Source organism: Macrobrachium nipponense, chromosome 24 (assembly GCF_015104395.2).
Source record: "Macrobrachium nipponense isolate FS-2020 chromosome 24, ASM1510439v2, whole genome shotgun sequence".
In the NCBI taxonomy this organism is placed as follows: domain Eukaryota; kingdom Metazoa; phylum Arthropoda; class Malacostraca; order Decapoda; family Palaemonidae; genus Macrobrachium; species Macrobrachium nipponense.
Window position 1 is genome coordinate 74,388,714 of NC_061091.1, and position 18,221 is coordinate 74,406,934.

Sequence of the window (18,221 nt, forward strand, 5' to 3'; positions counted from 1 at the left end):
TGGTATGCCGCGATCGGAGCTTGCCGATTCTGTCTTGAACCAGAGTCTCTCGTCTCCGGACAAGAAGGCTCTCTCAGTTCTGGCCGGTCGATCAAGCTACTTCCACCTCCTCTACTGCGACAGCGGCGTTTCTACGTGTCTTCGGACACCGTATTTAAATACTCCTTCGGTCCTCCTGAGAGGTTTCGACCTCAACGAGGATGGAATGAGTCGGAGGACGGTATCGGCTCTCTCCTGTCAGGTGTCGATCAGCCCCACCCAGACGACGTTCACAGTGGCGGCAGACCCTTACCTACAGTGAGAGTTCGTAACCCTCCTCGGGGGAAAACGTTTTCTCCTGACGATACGTTTTTCCCAGACTCTGAGAGGCCATCGCCGCAAGGCGATGGCTTGCTCCTACTCTTCTCCAACTGCTAGTTCCACTGGGAAGGCGAGCGAGTATCCAATTCCTTCCTCCCCCATTCCCTCTCTCCTTACGGCTACGAGGGGAAAGGGGAAGGATCCTACAGAGAATTTCTCTGTAGGATCCCACGTTGGGGACTGCGCTACCAGGGGGGACCTTCGGTTCCTACCTGACGTAAGCCCCGGTCGTTGAGGAGGGATCCTGCCCCATTCTCGATTTCTACGGGAATCGAGAGGACCACCAGCCGATATCGTTTGACGAATTCGGTGGGGGTTTCGCAGACTGCTTAGAATTCTACGGAATTTCTAGCGCATTCAGAGTGTTAGAGTTTCTTACGAACTCCAAACACTTAGGCGAGACCACGGTCCAAAGTGAGCGAGACGAGAATCCCGATATGTTACACGATAAATCGGGAACCTCGCCTATGGCTCGAATTCCTGGAATTTCTAGCATTAGGAAGAAAGACTGCTGCTGAAAGAAGACTATCTCACAGTAGGCGACCAACCTGGAATAGAGAAGAACGGACGTGGAATATCCAGTTTGGCTGGAACTATCGTCTTAGTATTCTGTTCACCATTGAAGCTTTCCTTCGAGGAAGACTTCTCCTTCACTCTCTTTAATAGAGAACGAAGGTGGTCGATCTCCAATCCTTATTTTGTTTTCTTGAAGGAAAGAATTTAGGATGGAGATCGTTGTTCAGAATCCTACAAATATACTACGTATATTAACCTCGCGACATGATTCTGCTAAGCAGTTGAATGGTCCGAGGGGTAGGCGCATATCCTGGTTATTCTACGGATTGCGACTTAGACGAAAAGTATTCTAATTGAACTGCAACCCGGGTTGCCTGCAACCTCCCAGGAGTTTCCAGTTTCAATTTTATATACTTATGGTGTTGTTCACAACAACACCATTTAAGCTTTTATATTTACCGAAATTCGTTTCGCGTTAAATATAATTGCTCGAGCATATCTTTTTATGCTCGTTGGTTCTAGCCGAACGCATTCCTTCGTGGAAAGGATTACTTGGCAACTCAGGATGACGAGTCAGCGACAGCTACTGCGTATTGAATTGCCCCCCCGAGGGCATTTCAGTATCAGCTGCCGCTTTGAGATAGACGGTTGTTTATGTCTTTCTCACCTGCTTTGATTGAATAACAACCGTATCTCTGCCCAACAATCATGGACTTAAGTCTCTGATTAACGGGGATTCTCGCATACATGAATGACCATCTACTGCTGAGAGACGCTAGTATTTCATCGTCTTCGGTATTGCGAGAATTTTAAACAGAGATATCTATTCGACTCTCATCTTTCTGTTTACCGCACGGTAAAAGAATTCTGTAATAGTCCTCTTGCTGCAGTCGTATCCCGATAAATGCGAATGATTTTTGCGGAATCTGAGTTTGTCCTCAAAATATCTTGTATTCGGAGGTGTACAATTGTTCATTGTTCACCCCGGATTAGCAGATGTATTGAAAGACATCGCCTACTCCCACACCTGCCAGCTCTACTTCCAAACGTTCAGCCCATGAGAAGCAGTTCTTCAAGCGGCTCTCCCCTGTGTTTCATTACTGAAGAACGCCCCGCTTCATTGCACAACGGACAGCAATGAAATGGCGGTTTAGCGTTTTTTCAGTCATTGTACAAGCACAGGTTTAGAAATCTTGAGATTCCTTCTCTCGATTCAGTTGGGAAGACGTAGGTTGCATTCATTGCCATACCTTCGTCTTCAACGTCACATAGTGTTGTTTCTCCTTAAGCTGAGATTCAACGTCTATGAGATTTTCTTGCCATCAGGGACCTCGGTCTTTTGAAGGCAATTGACTTTCGCCTTTTGAGATTATGCATTAAGAGAATCATCGCCGCGCCGTCCGGCATCGGTGACTAACAAATATTTTATTTGTTTGGTCTTCTCAGCATAACTCTTAAAGGGCGAAGGTCACGTGACTTACCCGGATGCTTGGACAACTTTGCCTCTACTGATTCCGAACCAGTCAGTCGGCAGCTGTCAGAGCGCCCGAGTCAGTTACGAACTATGCTGTGGACTTAGTTCGGTTGTTCCAGAGCAATCATTACTTCGTCTTAATAGCTTGTCAGTATGAGTACCTGTACATAACCAAAGTCGAGAAGAGGGATAGGTCATACGACTATTCCCTTCTTTTCGTCTTAGGTAACTGCATGACTTCTCTTGAGAAGTCAAGCACAAAGGGATGGGGATTTGTGACGCTCGATTTCGTACCGATCTTCGTAGCGAAGACTCGGAACCCTTCGGTAACTGACGATTGGTTCGAGTCCTTCACAATACCCTCCCTAATGGACGTCACCGCCTCCGATACGAAGGCTATGCTGCTTTGTCCTGTGAAGGTGCGACGGAGCTGTCTGAAGAAACTCGACACCCCAGGATGAGTGCGGACGCCTCTTCCATCATTCTCTCAGCGTTCCGCAAGAACTTCTCCGTGGCGCAGGTAATGAAGGCAGGCGCCTGGTCCAACCGGACCGCATGCACCTCCTTCTACCTTCAGGATATTGCCCACAGTTCCTTGGATCTTTTTCCTTGGGAACCGTGGTGGTTGCTCAACACGTTGTGTAGTTAACCCAGACCCTCGCAGGCTGAACAGCATCGAGTCCTGGTGTGACCGTAAGAATGGATGAGGAATGAGAGTGTGACTGGCTCCTCTTCCCATCTTTTTCTTTCCTCCCTCTACCTTTGGGTAGAGGGACACGGTCGTCACCCTGCTGGGTAAGGACGAGATGCAGGTGAGCTACTCAATAGAGCACCATCCTATCCCTTTCAGTAGGGATAGGAGTAAATATCCACCACTTCCTCCAACAAGGGGGAGGAAGTGGATGCCAAATTGAGACAAACCCATCATTTTATGATTGTCTCTTGCAAACAGGAACAAGTTCTTGCTGGTACGAAGAGATACGCTTGCCTCTCTCTTAGTACTTGGCCCAGAGGTCTGACCATTGATCCTGCGGTGCACACCCCGATCAATCGGACAGAGGTTTGGATCCCTCCCTTGCTCTTACGACCAGGGAGGCACTCCAGGGTTGGACGAACACCAGTCTGTTCACCAAAAAGACTCAGACTCCTCCCACCAAGAAGTGAGTCTTCCTATTGTTAAAGGACCGAGGGTTTGTATTACGTATCGGAACAAATGACAATTTGTCGAAAATTGCATTTTTCCTAACTATACGCAACCTTGAGGTCCTTTACATATAGTCCCACCTCATGCCACCCCTCACTCTGCAACTTTTTGCATGGGCCTAAAGCAAAAGTGATTCTTCACCTCTCGGGCGCGCGGGTGCGCGCACGATCGGACAAGCAGTTAACTACCGTTCTCCCCTTGTTCGAAGCTTACGACCGTCCCAGCTGCCGCTAGTTACCTTCCTATTGTTAAAGGACCTCAGGTTTGTATAGTTAGGAAAAATGCAATTTTCGACAAATTGTCATTTTTGTTTAGAGTATGTTTGATTGAGGGATGCAAGGTGAGGTTACCGAAGGCTTCGGTTGACCCTCACACGGTCTGTGTGAAGTGCAGGGGGAATGAGTGTACTTTTAGTAACCCTTGTAAAGAATGCGAGGTTCTGAATGAGGATGAATACAAGGCTCTTTCTTCATATATTAGAAAGTTAGAACGAGGTAGAGTTCGTAAGGCTTCCTTTAGGAGTTCTAGTAGGTCGAGAGTGAGTGAAAATGAAACTAACATTAATGTAGTTTTAGAACCTTCCTCCCAGGTTTCAGACCCTGCTCCCCGCACCGAAGCCGAAGATTCGTCTTCGGAGGCGGCGGCCTTAAAGGCTTCCTTTCAATCTAAGGAAGACAAGACTCGCCTGCTAGAACAAGGTAAGATTGTTAGTGTTGGTGATAAGTGCAGTGTCCCCAGTGATGTGGAGGGTGCGTCTGACCGGCTCCTTAGTGCCTCCAGGCCTAGACCTCTTCCAGACTCCCAGTTCCAGTGGAGGAGGAAAGTCGAAAGCCGCAGGAGGGCTAGGGAGAGCCCCCACCGGTCAGGCATCCCCTCGGCAGATCCTGAAGTTCGCTCCCAGGCTGCCTCGGAACGTGTCAAGAAGGAGATCCTTCGCCAGTGTTTCTCTTCATCTTCTTCGCCTTCTCCGAAACGCGGTTGGAACTCTACGGATGCGTCGCGCCTGTTGAAGAGGGCTTCGGAGGCTCCCTTCAGTCCTTTGGCTTCCAGCCCAGAAGACTTTACTGAAGAGGCTTCCTTGGAAGTGAAGAGACCCAGGAGATCCTACGATCGCCCTTCTTCTCCCACTCCCCGCTCTGCGTTTGCTTCGGAGGAAGATCCTGTAGATTCACCGACTCGAGTGCTGGCGGGCCTCCAGGCTCAGATCTTGGCCCTGGCGGACTCCTTAGCCTTGAGATCTCGTAGAAGGAAGGATGTGTCTCTCCCTATCAAGAGATCTAGGCGCTTTCTTCGAAGGAACGCTCTCCTCGTAGTCTGCGATCTCCTTCTTTTGGGGAAGCTTCAGCTGAGCGTAGGAATTCATGAGAGTGGCACCACTCCCCTGGCTCTCTCTCAGAGGCGTCGAGGCGCCAAACTTCGGACAGGCGCTCTTTGGATTACGAAGGTTTTTCTCCAGATCGGATTCCTGCCTCCGGTATACACTCCGCTCTGTCTCTTCCGCCTTCCTCTAGAGTACGTTCAAGAGAAGAGAGGCGCTCAGGTCAGAGAAGGCTCATTTCGTCGTCTCCGTCTCGTCGTTCCTCTCCTCGTCTTCTCCGAGAACCTAGAGAGTGCCCCTCTGCGAGTAGGCGCTCTTCTCCTTCCTACTACTCTCCTCGAACTTCGGACCCTGTGACTAGTAGGCGCTTTTCTCCTGTAAGTCGCTCCTCTCCTGTAAGACGTCAAGAGTCTAGTAGGAGCCCTGCGCCTGGTAGGCGTCCTTCTCTTGGTAGCAGTTCTCCTGTGGAGAGGCGCCTTGAGCCTCGACTGCTTCGTTCTCCTAGTAGGCGCTCATCGATCTCAAGGCGCCCTACTCCTGACCGTTCTCCTCTTGCTAGGAGTCAAGAACGTCTCAAGTGCCTTGCTTCTGTTAGGCGCTCTGAGCCTTACAGCCGTTCTCCGCTTGGTAGGCGTCAAGAGCCTCTCAAGCGCCCTTCTCCTGGTAGGCGCTCGGCGCCTAGCAGCCGCTCTCCGCTTCGTAGGCACCAAGAACCTCTCAAGCGCCCTGCTCCTGACAGGCGCTCGGCGCATAGCAGCGTTTCTCCGCTTGGTAGGCGTCAGGATCCTCTCAAGCGCCCTGTTCCTGATAGGCGCTCGGCGCCTAGCAGCCGCTCTCCTCACGATAGGCATCAGGATTCTGGTAGGCTCTCTCCCTCTCGTAAGCGCCCTGTTGATAGACGTGGTCTTTCAAGGGACAGGAGTCCTACCCCTTCTGCAGTTAAGATTTCGTCTTCCTCGAGGAAGGAGTGCGAGTTTAGACAAGACTTTTCGGAAAGGCGCCCTTCGGTTTTGACTCGTCGCTCTCCTGCGCGCCGCTCTCCTGTGGATTCGACTCCTCCTTCGAGACGATTGTCTCCAACCTCACGCTATACCCCCGCAAGGAACTCCTCTAAGGATCCTCCTCGCTCTCCTCTTCAAGAAGGCCAGGAAGGTTCTGATGAAGAAACGAGTACAGCAGTTTCTTCTTACAAGAAGCTCACAGAGCTTCTTCTTCAGGAGTTCGGGGATTCCCTTAGCCCTGCTGCTCCTCCTTCTCCGCACTTGTTGTTCTCCACGTGAAGACAACGAAAGGGTCTTCATGTGTGAGAATGAAACCGACCCTCTCAATGAAATAAGCGCTCAGGAGTTTCGGATCCTGGATGCGCACCAAAGAGGAAGCGGGGAAAACTATGTTCGCCTTCCCTCCGTCGAAGCTTTCCGGACGGACTGGATTTTGGTATGAGACAGGAGAGCCCTTGGGGCTGGGTCTCCCGTCCTCAGCAGATGCAGACTTTTCGGTGTTGGTAGATGCCACAAGAAGGTCAGCGCTGAACTCGGCCAAAACAACGTGGGCCATGAATGAGATGGACCACATTCTGAAAGGCATTTTCAGTGTTGGAAGTGTTCAACTTTCTCGATTGGTCACTCGGAGTCTTAGCCAAGAAGACACAAGGACCAGAGTCTTTTTCTCCGGAAGACTTGCATTGTGTGTTATCCTGTATGGATAAATCAGTGAGGGATGGAGCCAGCAAAATCGCTTCACTGTTTGGGGCGGGCGTCTTGAAGAAAAGATCAGTCTTTTGCTCCTTTTTGACGAAGTCCGTCTCCCATGCGCAGAGATCTTCTTTGCTGTTTTCTCCTCTCTCCGCACAACTGTTTCCTAAACATCTCATTCAGGACATTTCGAAAGCTCTCTCTGCCAAGGCTACGCAGGACCTTCTGGCCCAGTCTGCAAGGAAGCCTCGTCCATCCTTCCCGACTAAGATGAAAAAGGTGAAGTCTATCTCTCAGGAACCCTTTTGAGGGGCTTCTACCTCAAGATCCACCTCGTTCAGAGGTCGCAAACCTAATAGAAGAGGGAGGACTTTTGCGAAGACAATCAAACCTCCCAAATAAGACTCAAGTCCTTCAGACAACGGTGGGCGCCAGGCTTTTACAGTTTGCAGAAGTCTGGGCCCAGAAAGGCGCAGATTCTTAGACCCTTTCGATCGTGAAGAAGGGGTACCTCATCCCGTTCACTGCGAGGCCTCCCTTGACAACTACCCCAAGGGAGTTGACGGCCAGATACAGGGACCCCATCATAAATCAGGCCCTCCAACTAGCAGTAGATCAGATGCTGGAAAAGGAGGCAATCGAACTAGTGACAGAACATCTTTCAGCAGGCTTTTACAACCGCCTTTTCCTAGTTCCGAAATCCTCAGGGGGATGGAGACCGGTGTTGGACGTAAGCGCCCTGAACTTCTTCGTAGAAAAGAAGAAGTTCATGATGGAGACCACTGCTTCGATGCTAGCAGCACTTTGTCCAGGGGACTGGATGGTGTCCTTGGACTTGCAGGACGCTTACTTCCACGTACCAATCCATCCTTCCTCGAGGAAGTATCTCAGATTCATGATGGGGGGAAGAATTTTCCAATTCAGGGCCCTGTGCTTTGGCCTCTCGACGGCACCCCAAGTCTTCACGGGCATCTTGAGAAATGTAGCGCAATGGCTTCATCTTGAAGGGGTGAGGATATCCCTGTACCTCGACGATTGGCTTATAAGGGCCAATTCCAAAGATCGTTGTCTGAAGGACTTAAAGAAAACCCTGGAATTGACAAGTTCGTTGGGGCTCCTGGTCAATCTCCAGAAGTCAAGCTTAATACCCGATCAAGAGTGTGTTTATCTGGGGATCCAGATGAACTCAGAGTTTTCGGGCTTTTCCGTCTCAGGAAAGGATAGCCCGGGGACTCGAGAAAGTAACAACCTTCTTAGGGAAAGAAGTATGCACAGTGAGGGAGTGGATGAGTCTGCTGGGGACGCTCTCCTCACTGGAGTAATTTGTTTCCCTAGGAAGGTTGCACCTGAGACCGCTCCAATTCTTTCTTCATCAGAATTGGAGTCGTCGTTCTCAGGATTTGACGTTCTCCCTGTCCATTTCGCACCAAGTCAAGGAGGAACTAGCATGGTGGGCAGATCCCAACAAGTTTACGCAGGGACTGTCTCTACAATCCCAGAACCCCAACCTGGTGTTGTTCTCCGATGCGTCGGAAACAGGTTGGGGTGCGACTCTGGGAACTATGGAGGTGTCAGGGACCTGGGTGGGGGACCAGGTATTCTGGCACATCAACAGAAAAGAACTGATGGCCGTGTGGTGGCTCTGAAAGCGTTCGAGTCCAACGTAAGAGGAGCAATTGTGCAGATAAACTCGGACAACACCACGGCTCTGGCATACATCAGGAAACGGGGGGACGCATTCCTTCTCCCTGTACGAAACAGCAAGAGACCTTCTTCTGTGGGCCGAAGAAAGGAGGATCAAGCTTCTCACCAGATTCGTACAGGGAGAGAGGAATGTAAGAGCAGATCTCCTCAGCAGGAAAGATCAGGTCCTTCCCACAGAGTGGACTCTGCACCAAGATGTATGCCAGAGCCTTTGGAAGTTGTGGGGCAGGCCGCACTTAGACCTATTTGCCACTTCAAAGAACAAGAGACTGGATCTTTATTGCTCGCCCATCTCGGATCCAGGGGCAATAGGGATAGACGCTCTTCTTCTCGATTGGAAAGGACTCGACGTTTACGAGTTTCCCCCCTTCAAGATTCTGGGGATAACTTTAAAAAAGTTCGCAGAGTCAGATTCCACGAGGATGACATTGATCGCTCCCTTTTGGCCAGCCCAAGAATGGTTCACAGAGGTGCTGGAATGGTTAGTGGACCTTCCAAGATCGCTCCCTCTAAGGAGCTATCTACTCAGACAGCCCCACTTCGACAGGTACCACAAAAACCTCCCCGCTCTCAGTCTGACTGGCTTCAGACTGTCCAGAGACTGGTCAGAGCGAAAGGCTTTTCGTCAACAGCTGCTAAGGCAATCGCTAGAGCTAGGAGGTCTTCCACCTTACGAGTATATCAGTCGAAGTGGGACGTCTTCAGAAGGTGGTGCAAGAGAAATAACGTTTCCTCTTCCGGTACCTCTGTGACCCAGATTGCGGATTTCTTTCTATTCCTGAGACAAGAATGCGGTCTAGTCGTTTCAACTACTAAAGGATATCGCAGTATGTTGGCGACTGTCTTTAGACACAGAGGCCTCAATTTATCGGAGAATAAGGACCTGCATGACCTTATTAGGTCATTTGAAACAGTGAAGAAGCAGTCTCCTAATACTCCAAACTGGAATTTAGACGTGGTTCTTCAATTCCTTGGATCATCTAGATTTGAACCCCCTAGTTCAGCCTCGTTCAAAGACCTGACTAAGAAGACGCTGTTCCTGATGGCTCTAGCTTCCGCCAAGAGGGTGAGTGAGCTTCAAGCGATTGAAGGAAATGTGGGATTTAAGGAGGATTCTATGGTTTGCTCTTTCCTCCCTGGGTTTCTAGCAAAGAATGAAAACCCATCAAATCCATGGCCCAGGAACTTCGAGATTCGTGGGTTATCTTCGCTTGTAGGAGAAGAACCCGAGAGAACTCTTTGTCCAGTGAGAATGGAAAAATATTACCTTAAAAGAAAAGAGCAACTGAAGGCCAATCAAGAGGTCCTTTGGTGCTCCGTAAAGGACCCTACTCGACCCTTATCGAAGAACGCGCTGTCCTTCTTCTTAAGAAACCTCATTAAAGAAGCACAAGGTTCTTGTAAGGAAGACCATTTTAAGCTTCTTAAGGTGAAAGCCCACGAAGTAAGAGCTATAGTGACTTCTCTTGCTTTCAACAAGAATATGTCCGTGCGGAACCTGATGGAGGCAACTTTCTGGAGATGTCACTCGGTTTTCGCAAACCACTACTTACGTGATGTGAGAATCACTTATGAAAAATGCTTCGCCTTGGGCCCGTACATATCGGCGGATTCGGTGCTGGGGCAGGGAGCTGGAACTCATCCTTTTTAGTTTTATATATTTTTTCCCTTATGTCTTGTGTTTGTTGTTGATGGTTGTCTTAAAGAGGATGCAGGGAGGCATCTCTTTATGTCGAAATACTAACCTTTAGTAGTTTGGTTAGGTGGTCTGATGAGTGTGGCTCCTTGCGGTAGTAGTGGTTAGGACCTGTTAAGCTAGCGGACGAGTACCTTTAACAGGATCCAACTTGATTCTACCTCACAAAGGGATCAGATATCCCAGTGGTAGATCCGAGAGTCTTTCAGCAACAGGTCACATCCTAGCTGTAGCTCTCCAGGCAATGCAGACTCAGAGACAGTATCAATGAAGTCTTCTGCCTGAACAGGTAAGAACCAAGGTTTTTATATCCTACAACACCAGTTGTTTCCATTCTTTCCTTATTGGTTTAGCTGTCTCTTACCCTCCACCAAGGGTGCCAATCAGCTAAGTATATATCTGACAGGAAAGTTCATGTACAAAAATGATATTGTTAAACTACAATAAAGTTTTGTACATACTTACCTGGCAGATATATACGTCTAATGGCCCGCCCAGCCTCCCATCAGGAGACAGGTGGAAGAGAAAATCTGACAGGAAAGGGGGATTGGTACGTACACCCGCCACCCAGCGGCGGGTAAGGTAGACCACCTGACCTACCTGTCGCGTGTGCCGCGAGATTTGAAATTCTGTCGGGAACGTCGGAGACTATAGCTAAGTATATATCTGCCAGGTAAGTATGTACATAACTTTATTGTAGTTTAACAATATCATGTTACTTCATATTTATCAAACCAGCATGGTATGTAGTGGAACTGTAATTATTTTACATTTATTGATTATGAATGTCTATGTATTTTGCTATAGATAGACCATATGTTTAATGGAATTTTAATCATGTATAGTGTACAGACTGACTGAGCTTTGTTTCTGATATAGGAATAACTTTTTATCTTGGGCCGAGATCTCATTCTCAAGGCATTTCTTCTGGTCACCTTAGTCTTAGCTAGGGCAAGTTGTATGGCCTTTCATGTATCTTGGTCTCATTGATCTTGAGTTTCTAGTAAAATCTCAAAACCTGAGAATTTCGAATGAGAGATTGAAGAATTTTTCAATTTCTTCTTCCTGGACTTTGTTAGTGGTGATCCAGAGTAAACCTTACAGATCTGTCTATAAAGGACCTGACTTCTCAGGCCAGAGCTAGTACTAGCAGGCACAAGGAGTTCTCCAGAAACACATTCTCTTTGTAGCTTTGTGAAGACACTCAAAGTAGTGTATTGGTCTTCCCGTTGGGAGGATGATCGTCCAGTCTGACCAAGAACTTACAAAATAAGGGGTGTTGCATTTTCCCCAGGCTTTCAGAAAAACTGTTTTTTTATTCAGATAACAAGGGCAAGTATCTGACATAGACAGGCTACTTTAATTTAATTCCTCATTAGATTCCACATTAGGAGTGTTGCCAAAAAATCCTTTTACACCTTTTCCTTAGCTGCTCTCATTATGTTATACATTTTTTATATGTTATACATTTTTTAAATTTTAACAGATATATCTTCTTTAAGGCTGCCTATTCATTGGTAGTGAATTAACTTTATTTTAGAAATGACTATTTTATTTTTAATATTTCCACAGATGAGGACACATCATTCCAGAATATCATAGAAGAATTGGACAAGTTAGAGTCTCCTCTGAATACTTCCTGGGGGACAGTCAAAACCCTTTTCACAGTCAAGAATAATGAAATGAATGCCAACATGTACCTTAAAATTCACGAAAGGGCTCGGAAAGCGAGAGCTCACAAATTTATAAGTCAGCCTATTTACCAAGCATGTAAGGTAAGGTACACTTCATTTTCCTAATAGTAGAGGCAGTCCCCATTTATTGGGGGGGGTTCCGTTCCGATGGCTTGATGATAAGCTGGCGCCTCTGTTAGGTACGTATCGGTACCAATACTCGATTATTGGCGTCGATAACAGGAAATCATTGCATTTTGGGGCCAAAAATCTAGTTATGGCTCCATTGATGGTGCTTAAAACAAAAATAGGAATCTAGTTATTGCAGAGTAAATGCCATTAACAGCGCCTTTATTAACCCTTTAACGCCAATTGGACGTATGGTACGTCAATATAAAAAAGTTTTTTTTTAAATTCACGGAAAAAGTTATAGGCCTACTGGGCAAAAACTTTTGAATCATGCACCTTGGAGGATGCTGGGAGCTCACGGATCAAGGCGTTGTTTTGTTTACAATCGTTACCCAGGCGCTCAAGCACGAATTTCTTTCTTCTCACACTAAAAAGCATCAGCGACACATCTCAGAAATTATTTCGTCACTTGGACATAATTTTTGCACCATTTTATATTAGCCATTACATGGAGTATTATATATGAAAATGTGCGCAATTTCATGTAGAATACAACCAAAAACAACTCATGGTTGTAAGTTTTATCAGTTTTGAAATATTTTCATATAAATAACGATGTGCCAAAATTTCAACCTTTGGTCAACTTTGACTCTACTGAAATGGTCGAAAAACGCAATTGTAAGCTAAAACTCTTATATCCTAGTAATATTCAATCATTTACCTTCATTTTCCAACAAATTGGAAGTCTCTAGTACAATATTTCGATTTATGGTGAATTTATGAAAAAAAACTTTTTCCTTATGTCCGCGCGGTAACTCTTCCAAAAAAATCATAAATTTTTTCATCCGATTGGCGTAATGTTTGCACCATTTTAAATTGGCCGTTACATAAAGTTTTATATATGGAAATGTGCGCAATTTCATGTAGAATACAACAATAAACAACACATGGTTGTAGCTTTTATCATTTTTTAGTTATTTTTATATAAATAACGATAAATAGAAAAAAAATCGTCCTCTGGTCAACTTTAACTCGACAGAAATGGTAAAAAACTGCAATTGTAAGCTACAATACTTACAGTCTAGTAATATTCAATCAATTACCTTCATTTTGCAACAAATGGGAAGTCTCTAGCACAATATTTCGATTTATGGTGAATGTTTGAAAACAGCTTTTTTTTATGTCCACGCGTTACGAATTCATGCATCATTTTGTGGTAATATTTTCTCTGTGTTGACTTGATCGTTTTACAATGTGGTATATACCAAAATTATTGCAATTTAGTGTAAAATACAACAACAAAAAATAAACTTGTTAGCTTTAACCGTTTTGCTCACAGCGCGATTTGTATACAATTATATATGAAATTTTTTTTCACGCTGTCATATATCCCAATATTTTGTTCATGAAACTTACCTGTCAGATATATATATATAGCTGTATTTTCTGAAGTCCGACAGAATTTAAAAAACTTCCGACACACGCAGTGGTCGGCCAGGTGGTTAGTACCCATTCCCACCGCTGGGAGGCGGGTATCAGGAACCATTCCCATTTTCTATTCATAATTTTTCTGTCGCCGGTGCTGAAAACACCTGTTTTCAGTACCTCCGTCTTAGGATTTTGGAAACTTCATTGCCGCTAAGTATCCTAATTGTCTTTTGATTTATTTACTTGGATTTGTGGCTAGGCATACGCTATCTTAAATTGATTTGAATTTGATTCATTTTTGCATAAGAGATCTGAATCTAGTTAGGCTAGTTTCAGAGGGGGTTGTCTGCAAAGATAGGGTGTGGCTACCGAAAGCTTCGGTAGATCCGCACTTGGTATGCACGAGGGGTATGGGTCTTGCTTCTTTGTTGAGATTTGTCATGTAAGGAGTGTGAGACTTTGTCTATTCCGTAAGGAAGACGTATGATTCGTATGTACGCAATTAATCAGTAAACATGTCTAATTCCGTAAGGAAAAAGTATGAGTCGTATGTACGCAATTAATCAGTAAACAAAACAAAAGTCAGGGTTAGTGAACCTGCTAACCTTCCTGTAGACTTTATTTTGCCTAACCCTATAGTATGGCCTACGGGTTATGAATATGTCTGCGAGAGGTGATCGCTCTCCTTCATTGTTGTGAAGAGTGCTACTTCTGTTATTGTTACTCCTAACCCTGTAATGTTGCCTTCGGGCCCTAAAACAGTGTCTGTAGAGGTTATTGCCCTTTCTCTTATACGCTTTCGATTCGTAACTTAGAATCGAAAGTGCTTGCTTTAGAGAGCAATAGTGAAGTGGCTAAGTGCAGTGACAGTGCCCCTTTGTGTAGTGGAGGGTGCGTCAGATCGGCCTTATAACGCCTCTACGTCTAGACCTCTGTCGGACTCCCAGGACCACAGGGAGAGGGCATGTCGAAAGCCGAAGGAGGGTTACGAGGAACCCCCACCGATCTGGCGTGCCTTCGGCAGTTTCTGATGAAAATCCCCAGACTGCCAAAGTTCGTGCACGTGCACGAATCCTGAAGGATTGCTTCTCGTCCTCCGAGGCGTCCTCCCCGTGCAAGGGTTGGAGCTCTCGGAAGGACTCGCGTCCTCTAAGAAGCTTTAGAAGAAAGGGGACGCTTCACGTCCTCTCTCTCGTCAGGAGGGAACGTCAGATCCGCCCCATAACGCCTCTAGGCCTGGACCTCTGTCGGACTCCCAGGACCAGGGAGAGGGCATGTCGAAAGCCGAAGGAGGGTTACGGGGAACCCACATCGATCTGGCGTCCCTTCGGTAGGACCTGTTGACGCTTCCCAGGCTGCGGAAGATCGTGCACGTGCACGAATTTCGAAGGATTGCTTCTCGTCCTCCGAGGCGTCCTCCACGTGCAGGGGTTGGAGCTCTCGGAAGGACTCGCGCCCTCTAAATAGAAGCTTTATAGAAGAGGACGCTTCACGTCCCCTCTCTCTCTCGTTATGCGTTTCAGTGAGAAGTAAGAAGGCGAACGTCGCCTGATCACGTGTACGTCTTTCCACCGAGAAATATGAAAAGAAGGCAGTTTCTCTCGCTTGTTTTGACGCCTGTCAGGAGCGTGACGCTTTTCTGCACGCTTCTTTTGACGCTCGGCTTGAACGGGACGCTCGGATGGACGCCAGGCGCGCGCCAGGACGCCGAGCGTCCTCGCCAATGGACGCCGAGCGCACGCCAGGTTTGTCTCCTGGCTGAACGTTTCTGTTGAACTCTCAAGCTCTTGTTTAAGATTTGAGCCTCAAGAATGTGAAGTAAGCAGTGCTTCGGAGGAAGCTTAAAGTGAACAGACAACTTCGTCTTCTAAACCCAGCAAGACCTCGGGTTTCGTGAATTCAAGAGGTCTCTGTCAATATTATATTGCTTTTCGCAAAGGTGGATGGAATTAAAGGAAAGCTCAAGGGAAGATCTCGTTTTCTCTACCGCAGTCAAGACTTTACGATAAGGCAGTTATGGGTTATGTAAAGGCTCGACGTCCTGCACGTCAGGACTCTCGGCGACGTTCAGTAGGATTCTTGCAAAGGCACTCAATAAAAAAGGACGCTCTTCAGGAAAGCGCAAGACAGGACTTCCTTTGCCATACTGCCAATAAATTTTAAGCTTTAGCAGGCATTAGTTGTGATACGGGAGAGGAAGCTGGTTGGAGAGTTTCTTCCTCTTCCCAGGATAATTTTGCAAGCTTTTTAGCCCATCTGAAAGGGTTTTTCAGATGATAGATTTTGTTAGTTTCTAGTCGGGACTACGCTGCCGAATTGAACATCGTCGTTCTACCTGCCGTAAGCCCTGTCTCTTAACAGGATTCTTGCCCCATCCTCGTTTGAGACGGAATCGGAAAAAATAAAATGCTGCGACTTCCTGGATTACGTTTTGTCAATTCAGTGACTTTCCCCCATTGACAATATACTATCGTTTTGTCAAGTAAGTGGGTATCCCCTCATTGACAAAATATCTCTTTGTCCCGTAAATGGGTTAGTTCTCATTGACAAACATCTCATTAACTTGATATTGCGTAAGCGAATAAGCTCTTATTGACAAGATTCGGAAGAGCTCTCATTCGTCATTCGCAGACTCGTACAAGAAATAGACTTGTAGACTACGTCAATGAACGCTTATGTCCAATAACATAAGAAGCTTGAGCTGTCTGCTTCGATTCTCTAAGTTTTGTTCATGAAACTTGCCTGTCAGATATGTATGTAGCTGTATTTCCGAATTCAGCTATATACAGTAGACCCTTGACTCACGAACACAATCCGTTCCTAGACCTTGGTCGTGTTCCAAATTGTTCGTGACTCGGAGCTAATTTCCCCATAAGGTTTAATGGGAATAATATTAATTGTTCTCGACCCCTACGAACAATATATATTATGTATATTTTGCCTTATTTTACACAGATAATGTAAAAGTCAGTGTAAAAAACCTTAATATATCTAATAATATAATTTAAAATGGTAAACTAACACTATAAAAACGTTTGTAAAGTGAACACTTACTATGACTGGCGAGACTTCTGGCTTGACGGACAAGAGAAGAGGAGAGTGGTGTGGGGAGGAGGTTATTGTCGGAAGGAGACCCTCCCCATCCAGGTCGGGGAGATCTCGTTCCGGAGATTCAACTCTTCTAGGTTTTTTTTGGTGAACGTTTAATCACAAACTTATCCAATGTCTGTTGCCTTTTCCTTCCTTGCATAACTTTTCTGAAATGGCTCATTAAATTTTCATTGAGCATATTCACGATCCTGTTCGTAACAATTTTGTCCGGATGATACAATTCAAGGAAGCACTGGATCATTCCACTTTTCCAATGCGGCTTTCTTTTATCACATCACTGCTGACATCTGTAACTTCCTCCCCAGCCTCCTCTTCGTCAGTTGATTGCTCCCGAGCAAGTTGCTCCTGCTGCTCTTTGTGGAGTTGAACAAGTCGTCCGCAGTCAAATCTTCTGAATGTTCAGCGACCAATTCTTCAACATCTTCGTCGTTGACTTGTAGACCCATACTGTTGCCCATGGACACAATTTCTTGCACAATCTCTGCATCGAAGCCCTCAAAGTCACGGACAGTTACGCACTGTGCCAAAGTTTCCGCCACGCAGAATTTAATGTCGGTACGTAACTTCAGTCCATGCGTTATCAAATGAGGGTTATGCAGTGAAAAACATTAAAGTGCTTCTTCCAAAATTCTTTTAAGGTTAATTTTGTCTCTTCAGTTACACGAAGCATCTGGAGAAGAGCGCCTTCGTATATAATTTCTTAAAATTGCTAATGACTTGTTGGTCCATGGGCTGGAGAACAGAGGTCGTGTTGGGTGGAAGGAACTTGAACTGAATGAAGTCATGTTCACTGCAGTCAGCCAAGTACGAAGGGTGTGCCGGGGCATTATCCATGATCAGAAGGCACCGCAGGGGTAGCTTGTTCTCTGTTAGGTACTGACTCACGGTCGGCGCAAACACTTCATCAATCCACTCCATAAACAAGTCCGTGTCACCCATGCTTTTGTATTGGCCCTCCACATTACAGGCAGTCTGGCCTTATTTACGTTGTGCTGCTTAAAGGCACGCGGTTATTTGAATGGTAGACAAGTAGCGGCTTTAGTTTCAAGTCGCCACTTGCGTTTGAGCATAACAAAAGCGTTAAGCCTATCCTTCATTGGCTTGTGGCCTGGGAGCGCCTTCTCTTCTTGGGTGATAAATGTCCTGTTGGGCATCTTCCAGAAAAGGCCCGTTTCATCACAATTGAAAATCTGTTGAGCGACGTATCCTTCGGCCTCCACGAACTCGGCAAACTCAGTCACGAATGCTCAGCAGCAGCCTTGTCTGCGCTAGCAGCTCACCATGCCTAATACAGAGTGAATTCCAGTTCTTTTCTTGAAGTTATCAAACCACCCTTTACTAGCCTTAAAATCATCTGGCGTGGCACTAGTAGAAGGAGTTTCCTTCAGCAAACTCTGATACACTTGCCGAGCTTTCTCGCAGATGATCGGCTCGTTTACACTATCACCTGCCATCTGTTTCTCATGTACCCACTTCAAAATTATTTTTTCTGCCTCTTCGAGGGTTTGCGATCTCATCTTGGTTAGTACTGTCACTCCCTTCGCAACATTTGCTTCTTTAATGGCATCCTTGTTTTTTCAAAATTGTCGAAATTGTCGACTTGGCCATCTTGTACTCACTTGCGATATCGGTCACGCGAACACCACGTTCAAACTTTTCTATAATTTCTTTCTTTATTTCAATGGTTATCTTCCTCTGCACCCTCTTCTCACCATCACTCTTCACTTTCTTACTTTCACCACACTCTTCACTTTCTTAGGGCCATTATGAAGAAAATCACAAGTTTTAGCGCAAAAAATGCTAAGCGAATTGACGAACGTCTTGTACACAATGAGATGAGACAAAGAGCGATGCGTGGGTGACGCCGTGCGTGGGCGGCTGGAGGATGGCTGTTCCCATGGCAACTCAAACGCT

The 18,221-nt window shown here is 46.3% G+C and overlaps 1 protein-coding gene and 1 pseudogene across 1 annotated transcript in view; one reads left to right on the forward strand and one right to left on the reverse strand.

Moving 5' to 3' along the window:
• Positions 1-18,221, reverse strand: part of LOC135205795 (uncharacterized) — a 95,554-nt pseudogene that overhangs the window by 1,704 nt on the left and 75,629 nt on the right.
• LOC135205590 (uncharacterized) overlaps positions 9,100-18,221 on the forward strand; it is a gene marked incomplete at its 3' end in the record, with an annotated part of 38,722 nt that continues 29,600 nt past the window's right edge. The window contains 3 exon segments of the mRNA XM_064236354.1: positions 9,100-9,336; positions 10,705-10,708; positions 11,539-11,741. Of these exon segments, the coding sequence (XP_064092424.1) occupies positions 9,100-9,336; positions 10,705-10,708; positions 11,539-11,741 (444 nt within the window).